The 21,595-nt window shown below is 43.4% G+C and overlaps 1 protein-coding gene across 1 annotated transcript; it reads left to right on the top strand.

Annotated features, from left to right (window-relative positions):
• Window positions 1-7,176: 7,176 nt before the first annotated feature.
• On the top strand, window positions 7,177-18,865 carry Ptger4 (prostaglandin E receptor 4). Its single transcript, XM_051150913.1, has 2 exons — window positions 7,177-8,225; window positions 16,968-18,865. The coding sequence occupies exons 1-2, from the start codon at window positions 7,350-7,352 to the stop codon at window positions 17,556-17,558; spliced, it is 1,467 nt and encodes a 488-aa protein (XP_051006870.1). The 5' UTR covers window positions 7,177-7,349; the 3' UTR covers window positions 17,559-18,865.
• The last annotated feature ends 2,730 nt before the right edge of the window (window positions 18,866-21,595 follow it).

The raw sequence follows: 21,595 nt of genomic DNA, 5'->3' as shown, positions 1-21,595 counted from the left end.
CCCAGTGGGAGCTTCTCACAAACAGGAAGGACCTTCAGATGCCGGGAAACCTTTGAAAAATGATAGTGTCTACTACAGTCCTTAACCCATTTATAAAGTTGGCGCATAACCACTGTGTATCTTCCTCAGCCATTTGTTGGGAGCCCTTGAAAGCATGTAGTACAATAGCCCAGCCAGACTAAACACCAGATGAATCTGGGCTACTTTTGCTAAGTTTATGCTGTGATGCTTCACTTCTCTTTCATGTTACTGAAGAGAGATAAACGGGCAGAACGATGAAGCCTTGTGTGTGGTGCTTACCTACTGGCTCTAGGCTCAAACAGAGGTGGAGGCTGAGAGACTAAAGAAAGTAACCTAACTGCTGTACTAAGTACAAAGCCCCTCAGATTCCAATAGGTTATCTTTCATTCTCTTCATTGTACCAGGGATTTCTTTTTTTTTTTTCTTAATTATTATTTTTTTATTTTATTAATTTATTCATATTACATCTCAATTGTTATCCCATCCCTTGTATCCTCCCATTCCTCCCTCCCTCCCATTTTCCCCTTACTCCCCTCCCCTATGACTGTGACTGAGGGGGGCCTCCTCCCCCTGTATGTGCTCATAGGGTATCAAATCTCTTCTTGGTAGCCTGCTATACTTCCTCTGAGTGCCACCAGGTCTCCCCCCTCCAGGGGACATGGTCAAATATGGGGCACCAGAGTACGTGTGAAAGTCAGATCCCACTCTCCACTCAACTGTGAAGAATGTCCTGTCCATTGGCTAATGGATTGAACTAGAAATGATAATAATGAGTGAGTTAACCCAGAAGCAGAAAGACTCAAATGGTATGTACGAGGGATTTCTTTTTTCTTTCTTTCTTTCTTTTCTTTTCTTTTCTTTTTTTTTTTTTAACCAGGGATTTCTAAACCCCGTGGAATTTTCTAAATTCCAACCCTGTGCACATAAATGTGGGCACAGTCTTCTTCTTCCAGTTATGCCTCGGCCATATGCCATATACTGGCATTTTGCCTTTTATTTTCAGAATAGGAAACAGAACACAACATACCAGAATCTTGTACGGACATGGCCTTGGAGTGGCATACATCACTTCTAACCTACATATTCCATCATCAAATTGTATACTACATCTGATAAGTTGCACTCACATGAGAGAGAGAGAGAGAGAGAGATGGAGAAGAGAAGATGGAGGATCAGACACAGATTCACGCATGCTGAACAAGCATCCTACCACCGAGCTACATCCTCAGCTTCATCAGATACACTTAATCATAAAAACCAATATGTATACTAACACCTAGCAATGTGTGTAAGAGGAAGCTGAAACTGGACCTTGTTGAACCTGGCAATCTCTGTCTCCCCTACCTCACATCCTCCTTCAGGGAGTGCTACTCATAAAGTCATGCCGGAAAGCAGATGTGAAAGTGCAATGGAAAGCTGTGGGCCATCATGAGCTACCCATGAGACTGGTAGTGATGATCAACAGGAGAGTTCCTGTGTATCTCTATTTTTTCTTTTTTCTTTTTGAAACTATAGTTTAATTACAATGTTTATTCCTTCCTTTTTCCTTCCTCCAAACACTCCATATACCCTTTCACTGCTCTCCTTCAAATCCTGGACTCTTTTTTCACTAGTTGTTATTATATGTATTGCAGTATATATAGTCCTAAATATAACCCATTCAGTACACATAATATTACTTGTATGTGTGTTTGGCGCTGGGCTACCAACTGGTGTGTCCTTCCCTGAGGAAGACTGCCTCTCCAGCTCCCAAACTTCTTCAGTTTCTTATGGTTCTTTGTGTAGGATTGAGGCTTCCATGGGCTTTTTCCCATCCAGTTTGGATGTCTATGGGGTCATCCTTGTTCAGCTCATGTTTGGGCACATGGTTCCATGTGTAAATATACAGCTTTAATAAATCTTTCGCATCTGTGCTGACAGGGCTCCCTCCAAGAGCCAAAGATCCCATGACAAAAACCCCAATGGCAGACATAAAGAAGCCCTCTTTTGAATTGCTGGCCAGACTTCAAAACATGCAGCTGCTTACAGTTTAACTTGCTTACTCCCCAGAAGTAGAAGGTAAATAAATCCCCAGTGATGTGCATCTTTTAAAGTGTTATAAAACAGAGACTTGAGTGAAGACACTGCAACTTAATTCAAAACCCCTCACTCCTCTAGAAGAGAGCCCTGAAATAATAATGTACTGCTATTTCCCCCATACCTTCATGTACAGACAATTAAAGGTAAATCATCTTTTTTCTTTGCCGTTGGCCCAAACCACAGTAGAGGTGTGGCAGGCAGAACCATTTGAAGAAAAGCAAGGGGAAAAATAAAAGAAGAGAAAGCCATTACTTTGCTAAGTGAAAAGCACAGGAGGCAGCCTGAAGCAATCGCTTGTGTGAGTGGCCTCCACAGCACAGTTTGTTGACACATAAAGATAGTGGGGGAGTCAGTCACAGCACTGACATGTATCACAACTCCAAGCAATAGACTCAGCATAAAGTTCATTAGGGGAGCACACACTTGAAGTGCACCACTAAAAATGGAGGACCACCATTGGGGTCACAATCATAACTGTGGGCCTCTTTCCATACCCAGTATTGTACTTGTAATCTACTGAATTCCCCGGGGAACACAAATGTGCCTAAAGGTTACTGTATTGTTGAACCAGATAAATGCCTCCAACCCTGTTTTGAGTCATGAAAGACAGACAAAGCCAAACACAACTGGTGCAGGCCTCCTGCTATTTTTAACCGCATGAATGTTAGTAGCGCAGGAATGCAATCAGAACTCATGAGTAGGTTGGGACCAGAGGCTGCAGAGATGGCTCAGCAGGTAAGAACTTTTGCTTCCCTTCCAGTGAACCAGAGTTCAGTTCCAAGCACCCACGTCAGGTGGCTCCCAGGCACCTACAACACTAGCTCCAGAGGCGTCTAAAGCCGGCCACCTCCTCAAGCACATAGGCTCACACAGACGCACACAAAAGTGTAGTTAAAAAATATGAAATAAACTTTAAAAGGGGGTGGAGCCTGACCTGATTCCTCTTTCTGCTCTAAAGTCATTCCTTTCCTGACCCCAATCCTGGTGGCTGAGTATGTTGTGTCCCACAGTCCCTTTCATCCAAGGAAGATCCAAACCTGTTCAACTACAAGCTGGTTGAAGTGCATATGGCTGGCAACCTACCACAGCCTTTGGTTTTAAATGGCTTCTCACTTCAAGTTATTTACCTGAAAGAGTAGTCAAACAATTAACTAGAACAGAACAATCAAACAGTCGGTTCTTGAACTAATTCAAACCTCCAGGGAGGGTCTAATAGAACTGAACCTTCCATGTGGAGAGGTAGGACAAGACAGAAACTGCAAGGGAGAACAGGGAACAAAGGTTAGAATAAAGATCTCTTCATTGAAACATACAAACAATAACAAGAATTGCCCACATGATTATGGCAAATCTCTCCTTTTGCAATGTGCATTCCTGGCAGAATGTAAGGGAAACTGGACTCCACTGTCCCAGTTTTCCAAACCAAGGAAATAAAATATTTCCCAAAATTTCAACTCCTCCCTCCCAAGTATTAACCCAGCCTGACCCTGCTTAGCTTCTTAAGCACAGACATGTTGGAGGCAGTGTGATGAAGACCAAACTTTCAGTTTTTACTTCTGCAGACTAACTTTAAGTTTTAGGCATGGTGCAACAGGGTGGGAGCACTTGCTGTTCTTTCAGAGGGCCTGACTTTGACTCTCCAATATCCACAAAGCAGCTTTTAGCCTTCTTTCTGTAACAGCACATCCAGAACATTCAGGGAGCTCTTCTGGACTCTATAGGCAGCAGGCAGGCATGTGGTACACAGGCATACATGCTGGCAAAACACTCATACACACTGAAAATAAATAAATCTTAAAGAGGAAGATGAGGCAACTTCTTAAAGTTACAGCACACCAGAGGAAGCATTGTGTTTTTTTTAAACGATGGACCAAAAGCTTCCATGCATTTTGTTTTAGCCTTGTAAACTGGATTCTTATTTTTCCATCATCTTAAAGCTATTGGAAAGAGAGTTTAAAAGATTAGTAAGCAAATGCCTCAACAGATTACAAATCCAGTAATGAATATTGACTTTCCTCAACAATATACCTCAAGATACTTAATAATCCTGCTTTGGGGGATTTTTTAATAGGGTATCACAATAAGGCCCAGACTGGCCTTGAACTCAATCCTCCCACCTCAGCCTACCAAATGTTTTGAATACAGGTCTGTACCACTATCCCCAGTATAATATACTCTCCATCATGAAAAAAAAAAAGTGTTAAATTCTTTGAAATTTCATAACTGTATGTAATGCATTCTTATTATTCTCTTCCCAAAGCCTCTCTTACCTCCCATCTTGCTGTCTGTCCTCCTTCACCCCACACCCTCCCCGCCTCTAATCAATCCCCTTCCAAGATTTGTGAGCCTGGCCTTGCTTTGTGAACCATCTAGTCTAGCCAAGGCCATCTGTGCCCATCAAAGCTATTTACTCTAGTCTGAACTACGCCAATGTTTTTTCAGGAGCTTCAAAAGGAAAGACCTGGGGAAAAGTATATTAGCAGGCTATGGCAACCATTGTCTCTTCCCTTCATGTGTTATCTGACAACCAGCTAACATGAGTAAACAATCGTGCAGTGGTTAATGAGGAATGCGGGTGCAGGGTAGTTTTTAATCTTTTCCTTTTTCTGGTGTTGATTTGTGTTCTGTGCTGACACCATTCTAGAGATTACTATCCAAAGGACAGACAACACATATGACTATAGTGGTAACAGAAGACTCAAAAACTGAACGACCATCACCGAGTTTTGTGTCAGCTAAGACTGTCTTCCCGTCCGATGTTCGTGGTGAAAAGGTTCACACGGAGAACGATGCAATATTACAATGCCCACATGTTTCTTCGTGCAAGTAAACACAATTCTGAGTACTTTTCCAGGCTGAAGTTAGCTGAAATTGGAATGCTTTTTGATGATGTTATTACTCATTTGTTACCAAGACTCGCAGAAGAATCAGATCAATTCTTAGAAGACTTTTTTTAATTGATGAAGCAGCATTTAAGGAGTGCCTGCTCATCTCATACAAGACTCAAGCTACACAGTTACCACGTAAGATGCCAAGCACGCACGCGTCAGATGAAGAGAAGGTTTTCTAAGGATTTGAATTGTTTGGAAAGCCACACTACAATCTTATTGTGTACTTTTTCAAGGATCTAGTGAAAGCGGTTTTAATTGCTCCCTGGTGTTTTCCAATCTTAATTTCAGTTTTCGGTTTTTGTTTGTTTTAGGAGTAAAGTCAATAATCAAGAAATGATTGTTCCTCATCAACTAAGAAGCCGAACAGACTATAAAGCAAAGAATAGGGAGAGAGGCAAATAGACGTTTTCCGCATTATCAAAGAGGCAATGCCTGGAAAATCCTTTTTTTTTTTTTTTTTTTTTTTTTTTTTCCCTTGACTTTCAAACCTCCTTCTCATCCTGCAGGTGAAGGTGGAAGCTACTCAGTCTACACTTGTTTCAAAGCCCAAAAGTCCTCCTCAAGAATAAAGTCCTCCATAGTTAAGCATTCCCCATCAACGAAGTCTCAGGTGTACTTGTAGGCCACCTGTCTCCAGAGCCCTAAGACTCTGCCACCTAAACCAGGAGAAGTTGCAGTTCCGTATCGCTTGCCTTCCTCCCCGCCTCCGCTTTGGTGCCCTATTGAGGGCAGCTAGGGCACTGCCAACTAACTCCTTTTATGGTGAGAGGCTGGATTCTTCCTCGTCTCCCCGCCCAAGCCTGGTACCTACCCACGCGTCTGCTAAGTCCCAACCGGAACGCTCGGGCGTACACACCCACGGACAACTACACAGCCTCTTCTCCTCTCCACTCTGCCGCTCCCAGGTAGAGTCCTAAAGCACTTGCCCATACATCCTAAGAGCCACATTCTTGGTTCGCGGGTGGAAGATTCGAGAATTAACCCACTCTAATCAGCAGAACGACGTTGACCAGACACTGGTTCCAGCTCCATCCCCACTAAATGCCCAGCTACGGAGCTGCAAAGTGCGTTCTGGGGTTTCCCAGAGGCTCCTCCGAAGGAGAAAAGACACTGAAGCCGCAACCGCAACCGGGTGGCACCCTTGCAGGTCCCTCTAGACCTCCCTAGCCTCTAGCCCCACCCCCCATCACCCCGCTCCCGGGAGGTGCCAAAGGAAGCCTCGCTCCGCCCCCTTGCCATATCAGCCAATGGGCGTCCGGGCCGCGCTCTGACTGTCTCCGCCCCCTCCAGGGAAACTTGCGGCAGGAGAAAAGTTTGTCCAGAGACTGGAAGGGCGAAAGCGAAGCTCGAAATCCGGCAGCGGGAGAGGAAGATGAACAGCCCCAGGTCAGAGCCCCAGGCCCAGTGGACCCAGTGCCGCCCCCAGAGCACAAGGAGCGGCCTCAGCTACAGCCGCCTTCTTCGGTAGCTGTCCGTTCAGCCCGCGGCTAGGGAGAAGGGAGCCCGGACCTACGCTCCGTTCCCACCTGCACGCGTGGCGGCACACCTGGACGCTGACCTCCCGCCCCAGATCTGCGGGCTCTGAAAAGCTGAGATTCGTCTTTAGAAGAAGGAAGGGACAAATCAAACAAGAAACCCACGACTGGTCTTCTCTTGCTTTCCAAGCTTTTTGAAAGCTAGATACTCTGACCTCAGTTCCGGAAATTTGGCAGAGACCAAGACCTGGTTCCGAGGGCGACAAAGGCTTGACAAGTTCCTCATTGGGAGGGAAAAGACTAATTGCTGAGGTTAGAGGTGGGTCCAGAACGTCTGAGGCCTGAGCATTGGGGCCCACCGGGCTCCAAACCCCACCCTACAGGTAAGTTAGGTCTTGGCATGGACGGCGCAGTGGTCAGGTGCTCTTTCCGGGAACCAAAGGACATAGTGTGCTTCCCAAATTGCCCATCTCTTGTTTCCATGAGAATTTTATTGGCTCGGTCGGAAATATCACTAGGGAGTCGCTTTACCCTTGAGAGGGGTCTTGCTCATCTAGGCTAGGCAATCAGTTGAGAGTGGGGACCGGGGTAGGGGCGGTAGGCGAGAATAACAGTTAAAAGCTTATAAATATTAATATCAGCAGAGTAGTGCTCTTTGCAAGATGCAACCAGAGCTTGGAGATTTGAGTAGCCACAGTTAGTGAGTGGCTACAGAAGAGGAAGTCGGGTCCCCTTGCTCTCCTTGTGTCATAGACAGCATTTTTGGCCATGGATCAAACACCTTGCAAGTGGTAAATGGCTCACCCCTCCTTTTCCTCTCTCTAGATACCATCCCTAAATCGAACTGTGAGCTCCAAGGTTGTGTACTACTGACCTGAGCATCATGTCCATCCCGGGGGTCAATGCATCCTTCTCCTCCACTCCAGAGAGGCTCAACAGCCCAGTGACCATTCCAGCAGTGATGTTCATCTTCGGGGTGGTGGGCAACCTGGTGGCCATCATAGTGTTATGCAAATCGCGCAAGGAGCAAAAGGAGACAACGTTTTACACTCTAGTATGTGGGCTGGCTGTCACTGACCTACTGGGCACATTGCTGGTAAGCCCAGTGACTATCGCCACATACATGAAGGGCCAGTGGCCCGGGGAACAGGCACTGTGTGACTACAGCACCTTTATCCTACTTTTCTTTGGCCTATCGGGTCTGAGCATCATCTGTGCCATGAGCATCGAGCGCTACCTGGCCATCAACCACGCCTACTTCTACAGCCACTACGTGGACAAGCGGCTGGCCGGCCTCACACTCTTCGCCGTCTATGCATCCAACGTGCTGTTCTGCGCACTGCCCAACATGGGCCTGGGCAGGTCTAAGCCTCAGTACCCCGGCACCTGGTGCTTCATCGACTGGACCACCAACGTAACGGCCTACGCCGCCTTCTCCTACATGTACGCCGGCTTCAGCTCTTTCCTCATCCTCGCCACCGTGCTCTGCAACGTGCTGGTGTGCGGCGCGCTGCTCCGTATGCACCGCCAGTTCATGCGGCGCACCTCGCTGGGCACGGAGCAGCACCACGCGGCTGCCGCAGCAGCTGTGGCCTCAGCTGCTTGTCGGGGCCACGCGGCCGCCTCCCCAGCCCTCCAGCGTCTCAGCGAATTTCGCCGCCGCAGGAGCTTCCGGCGCATCGCGGGCGCGGAGATCCAGATGGTCATCTTACTCATCGCCACTTCCCTGGTGGTGCTCATCTGCTCCATTCCACTCGTGGTGAGTGTCTGGGCCTGGAGCCCACTCGACCCTTCTCTCGTATCTACCTCTCTTCCCCCTCGTTACCCCACCCCCTAGCCCGCCCTTTCTCCCTGGTTCCTTGGCTAGTGACAAAGTTTCCCTCTAGGTCTGGGCTGGGACCTGCTCCTGCTGGAGGCTTCTTTGCGCAGACACAGGCTTTCCTTCTAAGTCCTGACTCTAAGGAGATGCAGCAGGTGATTTCCCCTTAGGTCCCCCAGAGGTTCTTTCCCCAAAAACATGGGTTCTGAGGTCCCCTGGGCAGCCCCTCAGGCTCCCCTTAGTGCCTGGTGTTTTGCTTTGTATCTTCCCAGAACCCTCACTGCTGGCTCAGTCAGATTGGGGGAGGGAGGATGGGGTTACTTGCTCTAGCGCTCCACTCCGTGGCCCTAGAGGCTGCAAACCAGGGGTGCTAAGCTCTGTTGAATTCATTCCTTAGGATAGTGCAAATTCTAGTGTTTTGCTTTCTGCCGGCCTTTTTCTTTTTCCTATGCAGCATTTTAAAGCTAGAATAGATGCGACGCTTTTTAGTTTAAAAGCCTAAGGACTCATCCCATGGAGGAGTTTGAGTGACTGGCTGAGGATAATCTTGCAGGCACATTCATGCTGCTCCCCGCCCCCCTTCCCTTAGCCCCTCCACCGCCCATACACATACACAAAGCCATGTCATGCATGAGAAGACTGTTGAACAGGTTTACATTCGAGTTCCTTATCCTTTTTGCAAGCTAAGAAAGCTTGATGGAGTTGAGGGGTATGGGCAAGCTGATGCGCATTGCATTTTAATTGTCAATGAGCAGGAGCAGTCCAGTTTGTCTTTTATGAAGATGGTTCCTCTTAGACCACCAGGCTCCAGTCCCCACCACTGTGGTATTACAGTCTCTTGCTGGAACCTTCTAATTTGGGCTTTTGTGGAGTGTCTGTTAGTGTCTTGATGCACTACATCTTTGAGGAACACATTCTTTTAAAATGCCTTTAATAATGTCTAAAATATTATAAGCAGAGGGGAGCAAATGCCTCTTAAGTTCCCTGCTTTTACGTGTTACAGATAGAATGCCCTAGAAACAGATCGGTAGTAGAGCAATGTAATTCTTCATCTAAATTTTATCTTGTTCCGAGTTCTAGCTCTCAAAACACTGCATTCCTGGAAATTCTAAACTACCTATTCAAAAAGAAATACTCTCTAGGTTCATTGGGAGCAAGTGGAAATAAACTAATGGAGTATTATTCTTTCCTTTCTCTTATTAATACTACCAGGAGTTTTTGATATAGAAAATATTTTTATCTCTTACAAAAGTGACTGTAAATGGAAGAAAAGTTAGTGGCGGCTGAGAGCCAGCATACAGTAGCTTCTTGCCAATTTGTATAAACATAAGTAAATATGACTGGCCAAAAGGGCCTTTAAGCCATCCCAGAGCCTAATGTAATTTGCAGAGTTAAGGCACTCTCGAGCCATATAAATATCTTTTACTGTCTGTAGTAACAACTCAAAATAAAGGGACATGTGGAAGGGAAGAGACCTCTGTCGCTGCCTTACATTGTACGGGACAGTAAATGACAAAGTGAGGAGCTGTTATTTACAGGATGTCCACTTGATGGACCTGAGAAATGGAGAGGAGCCATAAGTAACCACGCACGCACTTTCGAAATGTTTTGGTTAGACGTGAGCATGTGGTGTTACTGATTCAAATGAAGCTACCAATAAAGTATTCTCTTGTGTCATCCAGAGAAGCATATAATCAGTCCATAATTCTATGGGCTGGCCTGCCTGCAGGTTCAGGGCCATTTATGACAAAGCCTGAAAGTATGAGATGGCCCAGAGCTAAGTTTACGGCTGGCATGTTTATTCCATTTCAGTTAACAACAGCAACCAAAAAAAATGGTGTCCAGTCTATAGAAAGTACTGGGCAGTCGGTGTGAAATAATAATGTCTATCTGAGAGTTGAGACTGGCCTAGCTAAGGGGTAATCATGTTGGCCAAGAGCCTGAGTGCTTTCATGAGAAATAAGTAACCAAGTAAACAAGAGTAACTTCAGATTTTAGCCTCGAGTTTGGGCTACAAAAAATCTGCTTTTTCAGAGTCAGACAAGTAAAAACTTGTGACAAGTAATGGGGAGCAATACAGCCAATGTACTCACCCACTACTCTGTAGTTATTGAAGGAATCAAAAGAACCCTTCACAGTTTCTTTCTTGGTTGTTTTCTAGTCCCGCCTCCATGTTTCTCACATGTTCAGGGAACAAATGAGGTTAAAGGTCCTCAAGCTCTCTGACAGGTAAAGCAGTTGGGTGTACTTTCAGTTCAAAAGGAACTGGTGAAGCATCTGCTTTTACATTATCAAATAAAATTGAGTGCTAATTCCATTGGAGGGAAATGAAAGCCTCTGGGCCATCTTTCGTGCTTCCGGAAGGCTACCTGGCTGAGCAGATACGCTCCCTTGGACATCCAGAGAGCTACATACAATGTAGAGGAAGGAGAAGCAGCACTGCAAAGTAGGCAAGTGTCTGTCTTTTGGACCCGTGGGAAGAACTACGGTAGATTCAGTGATAATAAGTTTAGTGTGGAAAGTAAATTTTAATTTATTAGGCAAAATGGTGCTGAGCTTGAGAACTAAAGTTGAGAAAGACTGAGAATTTCATTGTGGTTATAATGAATATGCCAAATCTACAAAATTCTCCGAGTGGGTCATAATCAATGAACAGAGAAAGTGGAAGCATACGCCACAGCACAAGCGGCATTTGGTCAGAGTGTGGTTCTTGTCATTTTGCCCTTTCTGCTATTTATAACTGATCTCAGGGTTAGTTTAGGTTTTTTGTTTTGTTTTGTTTTGTTTTGGGGGGTTTTTTGTTTTGTTTTATTTTGTTTTTCCAGTACAGGAGAAGATGAAGAAATGAAAGTACATGCATAAGATAAATATCTCACAATCTTTATAAACATGCAATTGACACAAATGCCTAAGGTCACTATATTAAATACTATAGCTAGATCAATTTCTGGTACTTTGTAGTTATAATGCTAATGTTAGGACAACAGTTATAATCAGATCTTTTTGCCTCAGAGCAAAAGAGTGAGATTTGAAAAGGCATTTTCCTACAAACACACACACACACACACACACACACACACACACACATACACACACACACACACACACACACACACACACATGCAAGCCCAGGGCACATTGATTGCTTATTTGTCTCTTTTCTTTCTTCTTACACTGAGATGCCAGTAGTGTGGCAAATTAATTTTCTGCCTTGGTTAGGTAAATTTTACGTCCTTAGGGAAACAGTTTCCTGTATTTCTTTGGCTACCACTATAAAGGCATCACCAACAGCTTATAAAAGCAGATGAAAACGGCAGAGACACTTTTTGCAGAAGGCAGGCTGGAAGTGGGGGCCCCTCAAATGATCGTAGGAACCAAAAGCACGTGCACATGTAAAAGTAATGCAATTAATTTAGATGCCACTATAGCAAAATCAACAAGACTGACCACTTTTCTAAAACAGGCGACTGTGTTTTTAAAAGAAGGGCAATTGCTAGAAGCAATGTTTGAGTCATAATGTGAAGTGTCTTTCAAAAGCACTTGGGTCATTGCAGAGCAGTACATGAAAACAAGATTGTACCAAGCCCAGCAGCTGGTTGGAGTCCTCTCAGTAGAGTAGTCCCATGTTTGCCCCCCTCTGCACCTCAGTTTCCCCAGCTACAGATGAAGAACCATGTCTAACTCAGTGGCAAGGAATGCATCTCTCTTCAGTGCTCATCATCTTTACTGACATCTTAAGCTTTGCTTTTACTGAACATCTGTAACAAGATATCTTCTCTCTTAGAGCTGAAATGTGAGGGCTGTGAATTAGAAGGGGGAAACGTTCAAAATAGATTTGCAATGTAGATATTAACCAGTAGAGATTACATAAGTTGCATGCAATGAATGGCCAGTTAGTCACCTAGGAGAAACAAGAAATGTAGACTTTAATAGCACCACTCAGTTAAGGACACTTTCCATGACCATTTTTTTAAGGGGGTGGTGAGACCATCTAGTAACAGCTGTGTCAATTCTGGGCTCTTCACAAGGCAATGAGATAACAGAGCACACAGAGATAATTCCTTTCCTGTGCTTGGAAAAGAACAAGCAGCCCCATGCTCAAATCCAGTTGCAGACTCTGCCATTTACTGGACAGCATTTCCCTTCAGACAATCAAGTATTATATTAGTCTAGTCAGGAGTTCAACATTTCAATTCAGCATTCCTTTCAAACAGATTTTTCTTAAGGAGGAAGTGCATGTGTTTAATACCAGACATCAGCCATGCCCCAAAGCTATGTTTTACCAGCAGTTATCAGTGTGGTCTGCAGTGGCCATGTTTCTACATATTAAAAAGAAAGGAGTAAGTGACAAAACCGATGTTAAGTCCTATGCATGGTATTCAGCACTTTAAGAACTTATGCACAGCTTGGAGTGATGGTGCACGCCTTTAATCCCAGCACTAGGGAGACAAAGGCAGGCAGATCTCTGTGGGTTCCAGGGCAGCCTGGTCTACATAGCAAGTTTCAGGCCTGTCTCAAAACAAAACAAAACAACAACAACAACAACAACAAGCTTATGCCTTGATAGTAAACACCACAGACAGAATATGAAGACCTTCTAGTTTTTATTGGCCCCTCCCCAAGTTCTTTTCCAGCGTTCCTAAGCTTATCCATCTTAAGAAGTTTAGAATTTAGGAATCGCTTCCAATATCAGGCTCAAGTCATCCTCACAAAGTCTGCACTTGCTCATCGTCAAAAGTGGAAGAAAGTAAGGAGCCTGTTTGCGAGGATTTTAGAGCTTTTCCCCTCGCTGACTCAGGGCCTCTGCTTTATCAGCAACACATGCTTCCCGAACCGCAGCCTGTGTGAACTTATTTATTTGTGTGACATCTGGGCTTGCTAGAGAAGGTGTGGGAAAGCGGCCTCACCTCCCCATGCACCACAGCTGTGCGTGGTCCTGTCAAACCTGTCACTGCTGTTCAGGGACAGGAAATCAAGAATTAAGTGGCCTTTGGGGGTTGATTTTGTTGTCATTTTGGGTTGGTCTTTGTTTTTGGTTGGTTTTGGGTTGGTTGGTGTTTCGAGACAGGGTTTCTCTTGTGTAGCTCTGGCTGTCCTGGGAGCAAGTGCCCCTTAAAGTGAAGCCAGAGATGCTGCATTTATTCAAATGCTATAAAATGCCTGAGTCTTTTGGTTTCACCTCTTCTGTCCCTCCTCTTCTTGAGACCCCACTGAAAACCAGAGGCAAAGTCACTTTGGTTCCTTCAATTCCTTGAAAATAATTTGACCAATTTTTGAGAATTTTTATACGAATTTAAAATTTGGAAGAATTTATTTAATTTATTGTGAAGTTTTGAGGGTTAAACCTGAAGCTTTATGCATGCCAGGCAAGTGCTATATCTATCACTGAGCCATATCCTATCCCATAATGCTGTGTTTTATGCTCATCCGCATGATACCCTATGAACTCTCGCTGATTGGAAGATACTAACTAAGTGACCAGATGGGGCTATGGGGGGAGGAGGATCTCTTGCCAGTTGTAAGCCCCTCCAAGCCCCCATACAACTCTAAAATAGAACTTTAAAAAAATATATACCTTGTTTTCATTCCCTTCTTTATTAGTCAACCTTTATTATGGCTGCAGATAAAAAGAAATACAAAAGTGATTTTTTTCCTTGCCCCTTGCCAGTTTTGATTATAAAAACTTGAAAACAAAATGTGAACTCCTCACGTGTTTCTTTAAGTAGCTACAGCTTTTTGTTTCAACTGTTCAGTAATTTCCTCTTTTCAGAGGTAACCATGTTTCCTTTGAGGTTTTGGTGGAGAAGCAGCCAGCAGAAAAACATGTAAATATATATAATTCAAACTGTATTCTGAAGGCTTTTTGGAAAGTACCTGTGCAAAAGGCGTCCCAAGACATGCAAGGCACTCGCCGCTCTGGAGTAGAACAACACTGCCCTCTAGAGGTTTGGAGTGTCAGGTTCACACAAACCCTGCCAGGTTTGCTACTAGTGGCTTCCAGCCCTTCACTTCTTTCATCTTTACAAACATAACCTGGGAGTGTGAGTAAAATACTACAGGTCGCAGTGTTTTCTAGAGGTAACCCCATTACTAAGAATATATATTACACATAAATGTTCCAGTCTGCTGGAACAAAATAAGCAACATGAAATTCATCTGGAAACTGGAGGCCAGACTGTCAATAAGACAGAAAAGAGCTTTAAAAAGTATCAACACTTCCAGATCTCTAGTTTATGCCTGTTTGTCCCAGCACTTGAGAAACTGAGGCAAGAAGATGGCCAAGGGATTGAAGACAGCCTGGTGAAGAATAGATCCTATCACACACACACAAACACACACACACACACACACACACACACACACACACCTGCCTTCCAGGTCCAGGTAATTAACACATTGTCTGAGAACAGAGGAGGAACTCACTCAGCTATGCAGTGGCACTAAGGACTTTATAAAGTATCTGGAATGAAAAAACCAAGAGATTTGTTTGTGCGCTTCTTTTTGAGGCATTGGAGATCAAACCAAGGGCCTTGTGTGTGCTTGACAGGGATGTACTAATGAGCAATCATCACAAGTCTGGTTTTTTTTTAAACTAGTATTTGTAAAGATTTTGTCCAAGTATATGCTTTTCGTTTGTTGCAGCAGAAACACTAAAACCATTTTAAGACAAGACATCGTATTCTGACGTTATGTTTACTTCAGTTCATGTGAGGTCCATTTGACTCTTTTATCCAACAAGACTTACAGTCCATGATCCTATATCCAAAATCTTTAGAATTCATAGCTTCTTGGCTTTTAGAAAGAGTAGTTATTAACATATCATAACAGACAGAAGATTGGGTTAGGTTAAGTTTTACAACCAAATGTACTTCCAAAACAAATAAAGAAAATGACAAATAAAAACAATGCACATTTGTCTAATTAGGGTTAATGAAGAAACAGAAATAGAGTTGTGTCATCGGGTCAGATCATCCAGCAATAAGTTGCATGTAAATTGAATTTTACAAATTAATGAAAACGATATCTTTAAATTTTTTTAACTTTTACCCAAATTGCTATTTTTCTAACCTATCCATGCCCACTCCTGGTAAACGACATAGCCTGAAGCATTATTACACTATATTCCAAGACAGTGATGTCATCACATCTTGTTAACCGTGTTTGTCTGATAGATTCAGGCTCTGGGTGTGCTTTGTGAGTTGTTATTTCTCCCTTAAAAAATTTTATCCCTCTTCCCTGACTACAAGATTCACTTTTTATTTCTCCTTTATCTAAAATAATTCCCACCAGCAAGCAAGGATTATGATCTCAGAGCTTCACTTTATGTGAGTTACAAATGAATTTTACACAAATTATCCAAGCATAATTAAAAGCTGGGTCTAGGTACATAAGGATCACAATACGTTAGGGACAAACTTGAGAGCATTGACAAGTGCCATCTCCCCCAGGGAGCCACAGTGCTCGCTATGCTTACATAAGTTCTTGCTCATTCGATGAATCATTTGAGTTTCCTAGAAGCTGACACTCCAGTTCACTCTTCCATGACTTAGCATAGAGAGCTTCCTCTCAGCTGAGCCTTACTTCCTCCCTTGGGAAGTTGGCAATCTGCCCCTGGTCTATCAAAACCCAGTGCTTCTGCTGCTCCAGAGGGGCTCGTGCCTGGCCACCTGCAGCTGCACCTGTGTGCTGATGGCTGGTCTTCCTTCCTTGTCCTCTGCACCACATGCGTTGCTCTCTGCCCCCAAGGGGCATAGGGCATCTCATAGAACTGCTTGTTCCCAGAAACTGTCAGAATACCTCAGAATCCTGTGTCCACTGTTAAATGCTAAGATATGAAAAAAAAAAAAAAAAAAAAGTACTGTGGGGTCAATAAATGACTATGAGAAAGGCAGTTTTTCTAACTGCCCAAATTAAGGCTCCAAAATAGCCAAGTTGCTAGGGTTTTCGTGTATGGATCCCTTGTATGCCATGTCTGGTACATGGTGGGTCTGTCAGCCTTCATAACTCAATCCGCACAATAAGTTAACACCTTTACTACCCTATTTGTGTACTGACTACTTGGCTACTGGCTAACAGGCTTTAGAAGCACAGAGAAGGAGGTGCTTCTCATTGGTGTTCTGAAATAGTCACTGAATTCAGTCAAACTTTATTTTGAAGATGCACAAAACCATAGTTTGAGAGGAGTGGTGGGAAGTTTTAGCAGCTGACCTGCATAATAGGACATACACTTCAGTAGTAATCTTCTGGGGCAGACTGGAGGAGGGATTGGAGAGAGATTGAGGATGGAAATGCTATTTGGTAGCTGCTGTAATATTACCTCCAATGAAAAATGCTGTTGAGGAAAAGGACTGGAGAAAAGTTTGCGTTCAAGAGACAGTTAACACCAGACAATTCCTATGGAGAGTGGGGAGAGCCGCAGAGGAGAACTATTCTGGTTCACAGGAGATACTGATGGCATAGACGCCTCAGCTTTTTCTAATGAGTTCATGGTTAATTGGCTTACCAAATTAGTCTCTTTTGAAACACAGAAACTGGCTTGTTGTGTAAACTGCTATTGGAAAGTGGGCATTGCCACATAAGAGCGGCTACCTCACGTCACGTTGCAAACGTAAATGCAGCACTTAAGTGTTTTGCCAAATTGCTTAATTATAACATCTCAATGTGGGCCTCTCGTTTATGCAGGTGCGAGTGTTCATCAACCAGTTATATCAGCCAAGTGTGGTTAAAGACATCAGCAGAAACCCAGATCTGCAGGCCATCAGAATTGCTTCTGTGAACCCCATCCTGGATCCCTGGATCTACATTCTTCTGCGGAAGGCTGTGCTCAGTAAAGCCATAGAGAAGATCAAGTGCCTCTTCTGCCGCATCGGTGGGTCCGGCAGAGACCGCTCAGCACAGCACTGCTCAGAGAGTCGGAGGACATCTTCTGCCATGTCCAGCCACTCACGCTCCTTCCTCTCCCGGGAACTGAAGGAGATCAGCAGCACGTCTCAGACCCTCCTGTACCTGCCAGACCTAACTGAAAGCAGCCTCGGAGGCAAGAATTTGCTTCCAGGTGCCCATGGCATGGGCCTCACCCAACCAGACACCACCTCTCTGAGAACTTTGCGGATATCAGAGACCTCGGACTCCTCCCAGGGCCAGGACTCGGAGAGTGTCTTGTTGGTGGATGAGGTTGGTGGGAGCGGCAGGGAGGAGCCTGCATGTAAAGAAAACTCTCTACAAGTCACGTTCCCCAGTGAAACGCGGAACTTATCTGAAAAATGTATATAGTAGCTTAAGGCGGGAGCAAGTACTGTTTTGGACCCTTATAAAAACCCTGTGCAATAGACCTACACGTGTTGAGCTGTACTCAGAAGGGCAGTCTTCACCTTGACTCCTGTTAGAGAACAGTGCAGCTTTTGAGTGCTGCAGATGAGCCTCTTGAGTGTCTAGGCCTAAAGCACATTGGCTGTCACTCTAATGTGACTCAAGATTGCAGCTGCAACTTGACAGCTTTCGCTACTGCATAGGAAGATGGCAGAAGCTATGCTGTTTTCACAGCATCAAGAGCGTTCTTTCTATTTGGCACATACAGGAGGTCCAGACCCTGGAAGGGCTCTACCCTAAACTGAGGACTACCTACAGCTGATTTAACTGTCTCACTAAAGCATGAAATGTGAATTTTTATTGTTGGCAATATAATTTAAGGTATTTATGTTCTTCTCTGTGAGAAGGTTTACTGTTAATACAAGGTATAAAAAAAAAATTATGATACTTCCTCTCCTGTCAGTATAACCAGCTAATATTGTCGATGTTATTTTTTCCCCATAAACAAGTTCAGGCCAAGGTATTGAAAACAGAGTGAAAGTAGTATCTATAAAAATAGATATAAATTTTTAAAAGTTTAGTATTATCAAAGGAAGAAGAAAATAAATATTATTTAAGATGTGAAAATTAAACAGCCTAAAGTATATTTTCCAAGCTATGTATAATGAAAAAATTTAGAAAGATAATATTGCATTTATTTATCCAGAAAACTGTGATTTCAAGAGTACTTAACATTGCTGGTAAATATTTTCAACCTTTGTCCCCAATAATTAGTATTTTTAAAGATGTAATATACTTTTTTAAAGTCTCCAGCTACCCATAAGTGAAGTGTACAGTATAAAAGTCTAAGTAGCTTGTTCTGTCCTGAAAGCATGTGTAGCTTTCCTTGCCAACAGAATGTCCAACAGCATCCTTTAAAACTTCAAGAGGAAGACTTTACAGAGAGGGATGCAGATTCCTCTCGGGTGTGGTCTCCACTCTGTTGTGTGTCACGGGACACTGGCAGTTTTGTCGTGTAACTCCCAGGAGTACTGAGCCCGTGTTTGAAGGAGCGTTCTCAGAGAAACTGAAGGATGTTTTGTCGTGTAATGTGTCCTTGTGCATTGCTTGGTTGTGACCGAATTCTGAGCCCGAGACTAATATTTTGAAGAGTAGTTGAACTGACTGAAATTATTCTGGAGATTACAATAAATGGTTGCATTCCATCTGAGTCCTATAGCCTCAGTTTTAGAAAACATGAATGGGTTTTTTTCCTTGCTGTTTCGTTTTGGGACACCTGTATCATTTTAAACTGAAAGGTTTATTTTTTAGTTTTGTTCTCTTTTGTTTTTGGTTGGTTAGTTGGCTGGCTAGCTGGTCATTTCTGTTTTGTTTGAAGCTTGAAGTCATTTTCATCAGATTTTAAAGAAAAACTCCACGGAAGCAAGTAGTAAATTTCACCACTTGCCCAGGGGAAAGTGACAGAAGGGAGAAAGGACCATGCCATTCAGTTAAGTAGGCATGAAGGTCAGCCATGTGGCAGACGAACAGCCACAGGGTAGGAAGAGGAGCTTTAGAGTAGAAGCAAGCCCACAGTGCCGAAAAGCATGCCCAGGCTCTGGCCAGCAAATGAAAGAGACAGAGAAGAACAAAAAAGGAAAGCCGTGCTTTTCGGAGTGAGGACTCCAACAGGTGGGCAGGCCCATAGCCAGTAAGCGACAGCACAGGTAGGAGCCTGTGACTCCTGTGAAGTGCTGAAATCACAGAACTGCACCAGCTCTCCCAGCAAGTCTCTGGTTCAGGAGGTGTGGGTACCTGCATTTCTAAACCTTTCCTAGCTGATGTGGATGCTGCCAGTTTTAGGATATACTTTAGCACTAATCTCTATGCCTCAGATCACGGCTTGCTGTTTGCAAATGTTTAAAGATACTTTTAAATAGTAGCAGATAAGCAAGTCATCTTCTTTGCGGGCCTAGTGGTTCAGGGATTCTTAAGGTAAGAATGGCTCAAAAAGGATGAAGCTTAAACTTCTAAAGTGTTCTGTTACCATCTGAACTAATGCCTAGAAACGATGGTTTCAGAAAATGTGTTGTAAAGAAGAATTTTGTTTTACCTCCATGAGCAAGATCCATAGAGATCATCGATGGGGGGTGTGTGTGTGTGTGTGTGTGTGTGTGTGTGTGTGTGTGTGTGTGTGTGTGTGTGTGTGTGTGTGTGTGTGTGTGTAACTTCACCCATATCCTTGGGACAAGCAACAACCTCACTCCTGGATTAGTATTACTAAGAAGCAAGACACTAACAATAATAAGCAAGGCATCTCACTCATGCTTACTTTAGGTTCACTATCTAGGAACACTGACGGCTTAATCTTGAGATATTACTGAAATACATACTTTGACATTTATTCTTTAAAGTATACATCCTTTAAAATATTTTAGTATATTCAACTAAGAAATGCATCTATCACTGATGTCCAATTCCCAAACATGACATTTGCAATCAATACCCATTGTTTTCGGCCCCAGACCCTGACAACCAGTATATGCCTATTGATTTCTCTATTCTGAACATTTCATTTGAGGAAAATAATGCAATAACTGGAGTTTTTGTTGGCTGTCTTTATGGTAGAATAACATTTTCATGGTTCATTAATATGGCAACATTAGTCAGTATTTTATCCTGCTTTATGTCTAAATAATATCCCATGAAATAGATATGCCACTTTTTAAAACCCACACACTAAGTGATCAATGGTGCACTGATCTCACCTTTGGCCACTGTAAATAATGCTGCTAAGCATTTGTGTGTGTATAAATGTTTTTAATCCTTTTGGGCTTGTAACTGAGAATGAAATTGCTGGGACATACAGTAATTCTAAGTTCAGTACTTGGAGGCAATGTTGAACTGTTTTCAACAGGAATGCCATTTTACATTCCCACCAGCAATATATAAAATTTTGATTTTTCAACAACCCTGTTAATATTTATTACTGTATTTTCTATTATAGCCATCTACTGGATGTGAAGTAATTTAACTGCAGGTCCCTAATGACTAATGATATTCTGAAAGTATATACATACAGATATTGGCTTTTATATTTCAGAGAAATGTCCACTGAAGATTTTTTCAATTTTTAGTGGTTTATATGGTTACAATAATATACCAAGGCTCTCAAAATAAAATACCATAGGGTAAAGCTTAACCAGCAGGAATTTATTTTCTGCGTTCTATTGGATGGAAGGTCAAAATCTCTACATATTCCCACATGGCCTTGTCAGTATTTCCATGTTGTAGGCACATCTCCACTTACCTCCACTATCACCCCCATAAGAACACCAGGCACACTGGAGGACTCGCCTGGATATCCTTCCTGTAAAAGCTTTATCTCCAAATACAGTCATATTAAGGAATCTGAGAGTCAACAATGAATTTGATGGCTATACAATTTAATTTATTGTTGAATCTAGTATATATTTTAAGAACAGCCAAGGGGAAGGAAAGCCATCACTGTTCAGTCATCTAGTGCACGGTGGTTTGTAAGCTCTGGCAGCGAGATGGTAAAGACTGCTGTGCTGTTCTTGTTCCTTGCTGTACAACATTTGTTCAGACCACTTGGCCTTAAATTTTCTGACTGTCTAAAAGGCAAGTATAGAATACTACCTTATCTCAGTGTGACATGGTAAACAAGCAGGTGAATGTAACCAACTGGGTCAAGAAAGAAATGTGCTTGCTAGGATTGTTGAAATCAACAGGCCAGTAGTCACGGAATCATTAGTACTTTCAGAACGACAAACACTCCTCTCCACAGGTTTCCTCTTGGGGACACAACACAAAGGGCCAAAGTAAAATCCAGGCACAGCAACATCTACTGTTAGCTATACTTTTCAGCCTTGAATATGAAATTAGAAAAATCTGTGCTATACAAGCCACCGATTTTCCGTAAGCTACCTGAACCAGTTTCAGAATAAAATCAAGTGATACTCTCTCCACCATCCCCCTGCCTCACCGCTTCTGACTACCAC

Source organism: Acomys russatus, chromosome 9 (genome assembly GCF_903995435.1).
Source record: "Acomys russatus chromosome 9, mAcoRus1.1, whole genome shotgun sequence".
Lineage (NCBI taxonomy): Eukaryota > Metazoa > Chordata > Mammalia > Rodentia > Muridae > Acomys > Acomys russatus.
Note: the sequence above shows the minus strand (reverse complement) of the source record. Positions and strands in the feature narration are given on the sequence as shown.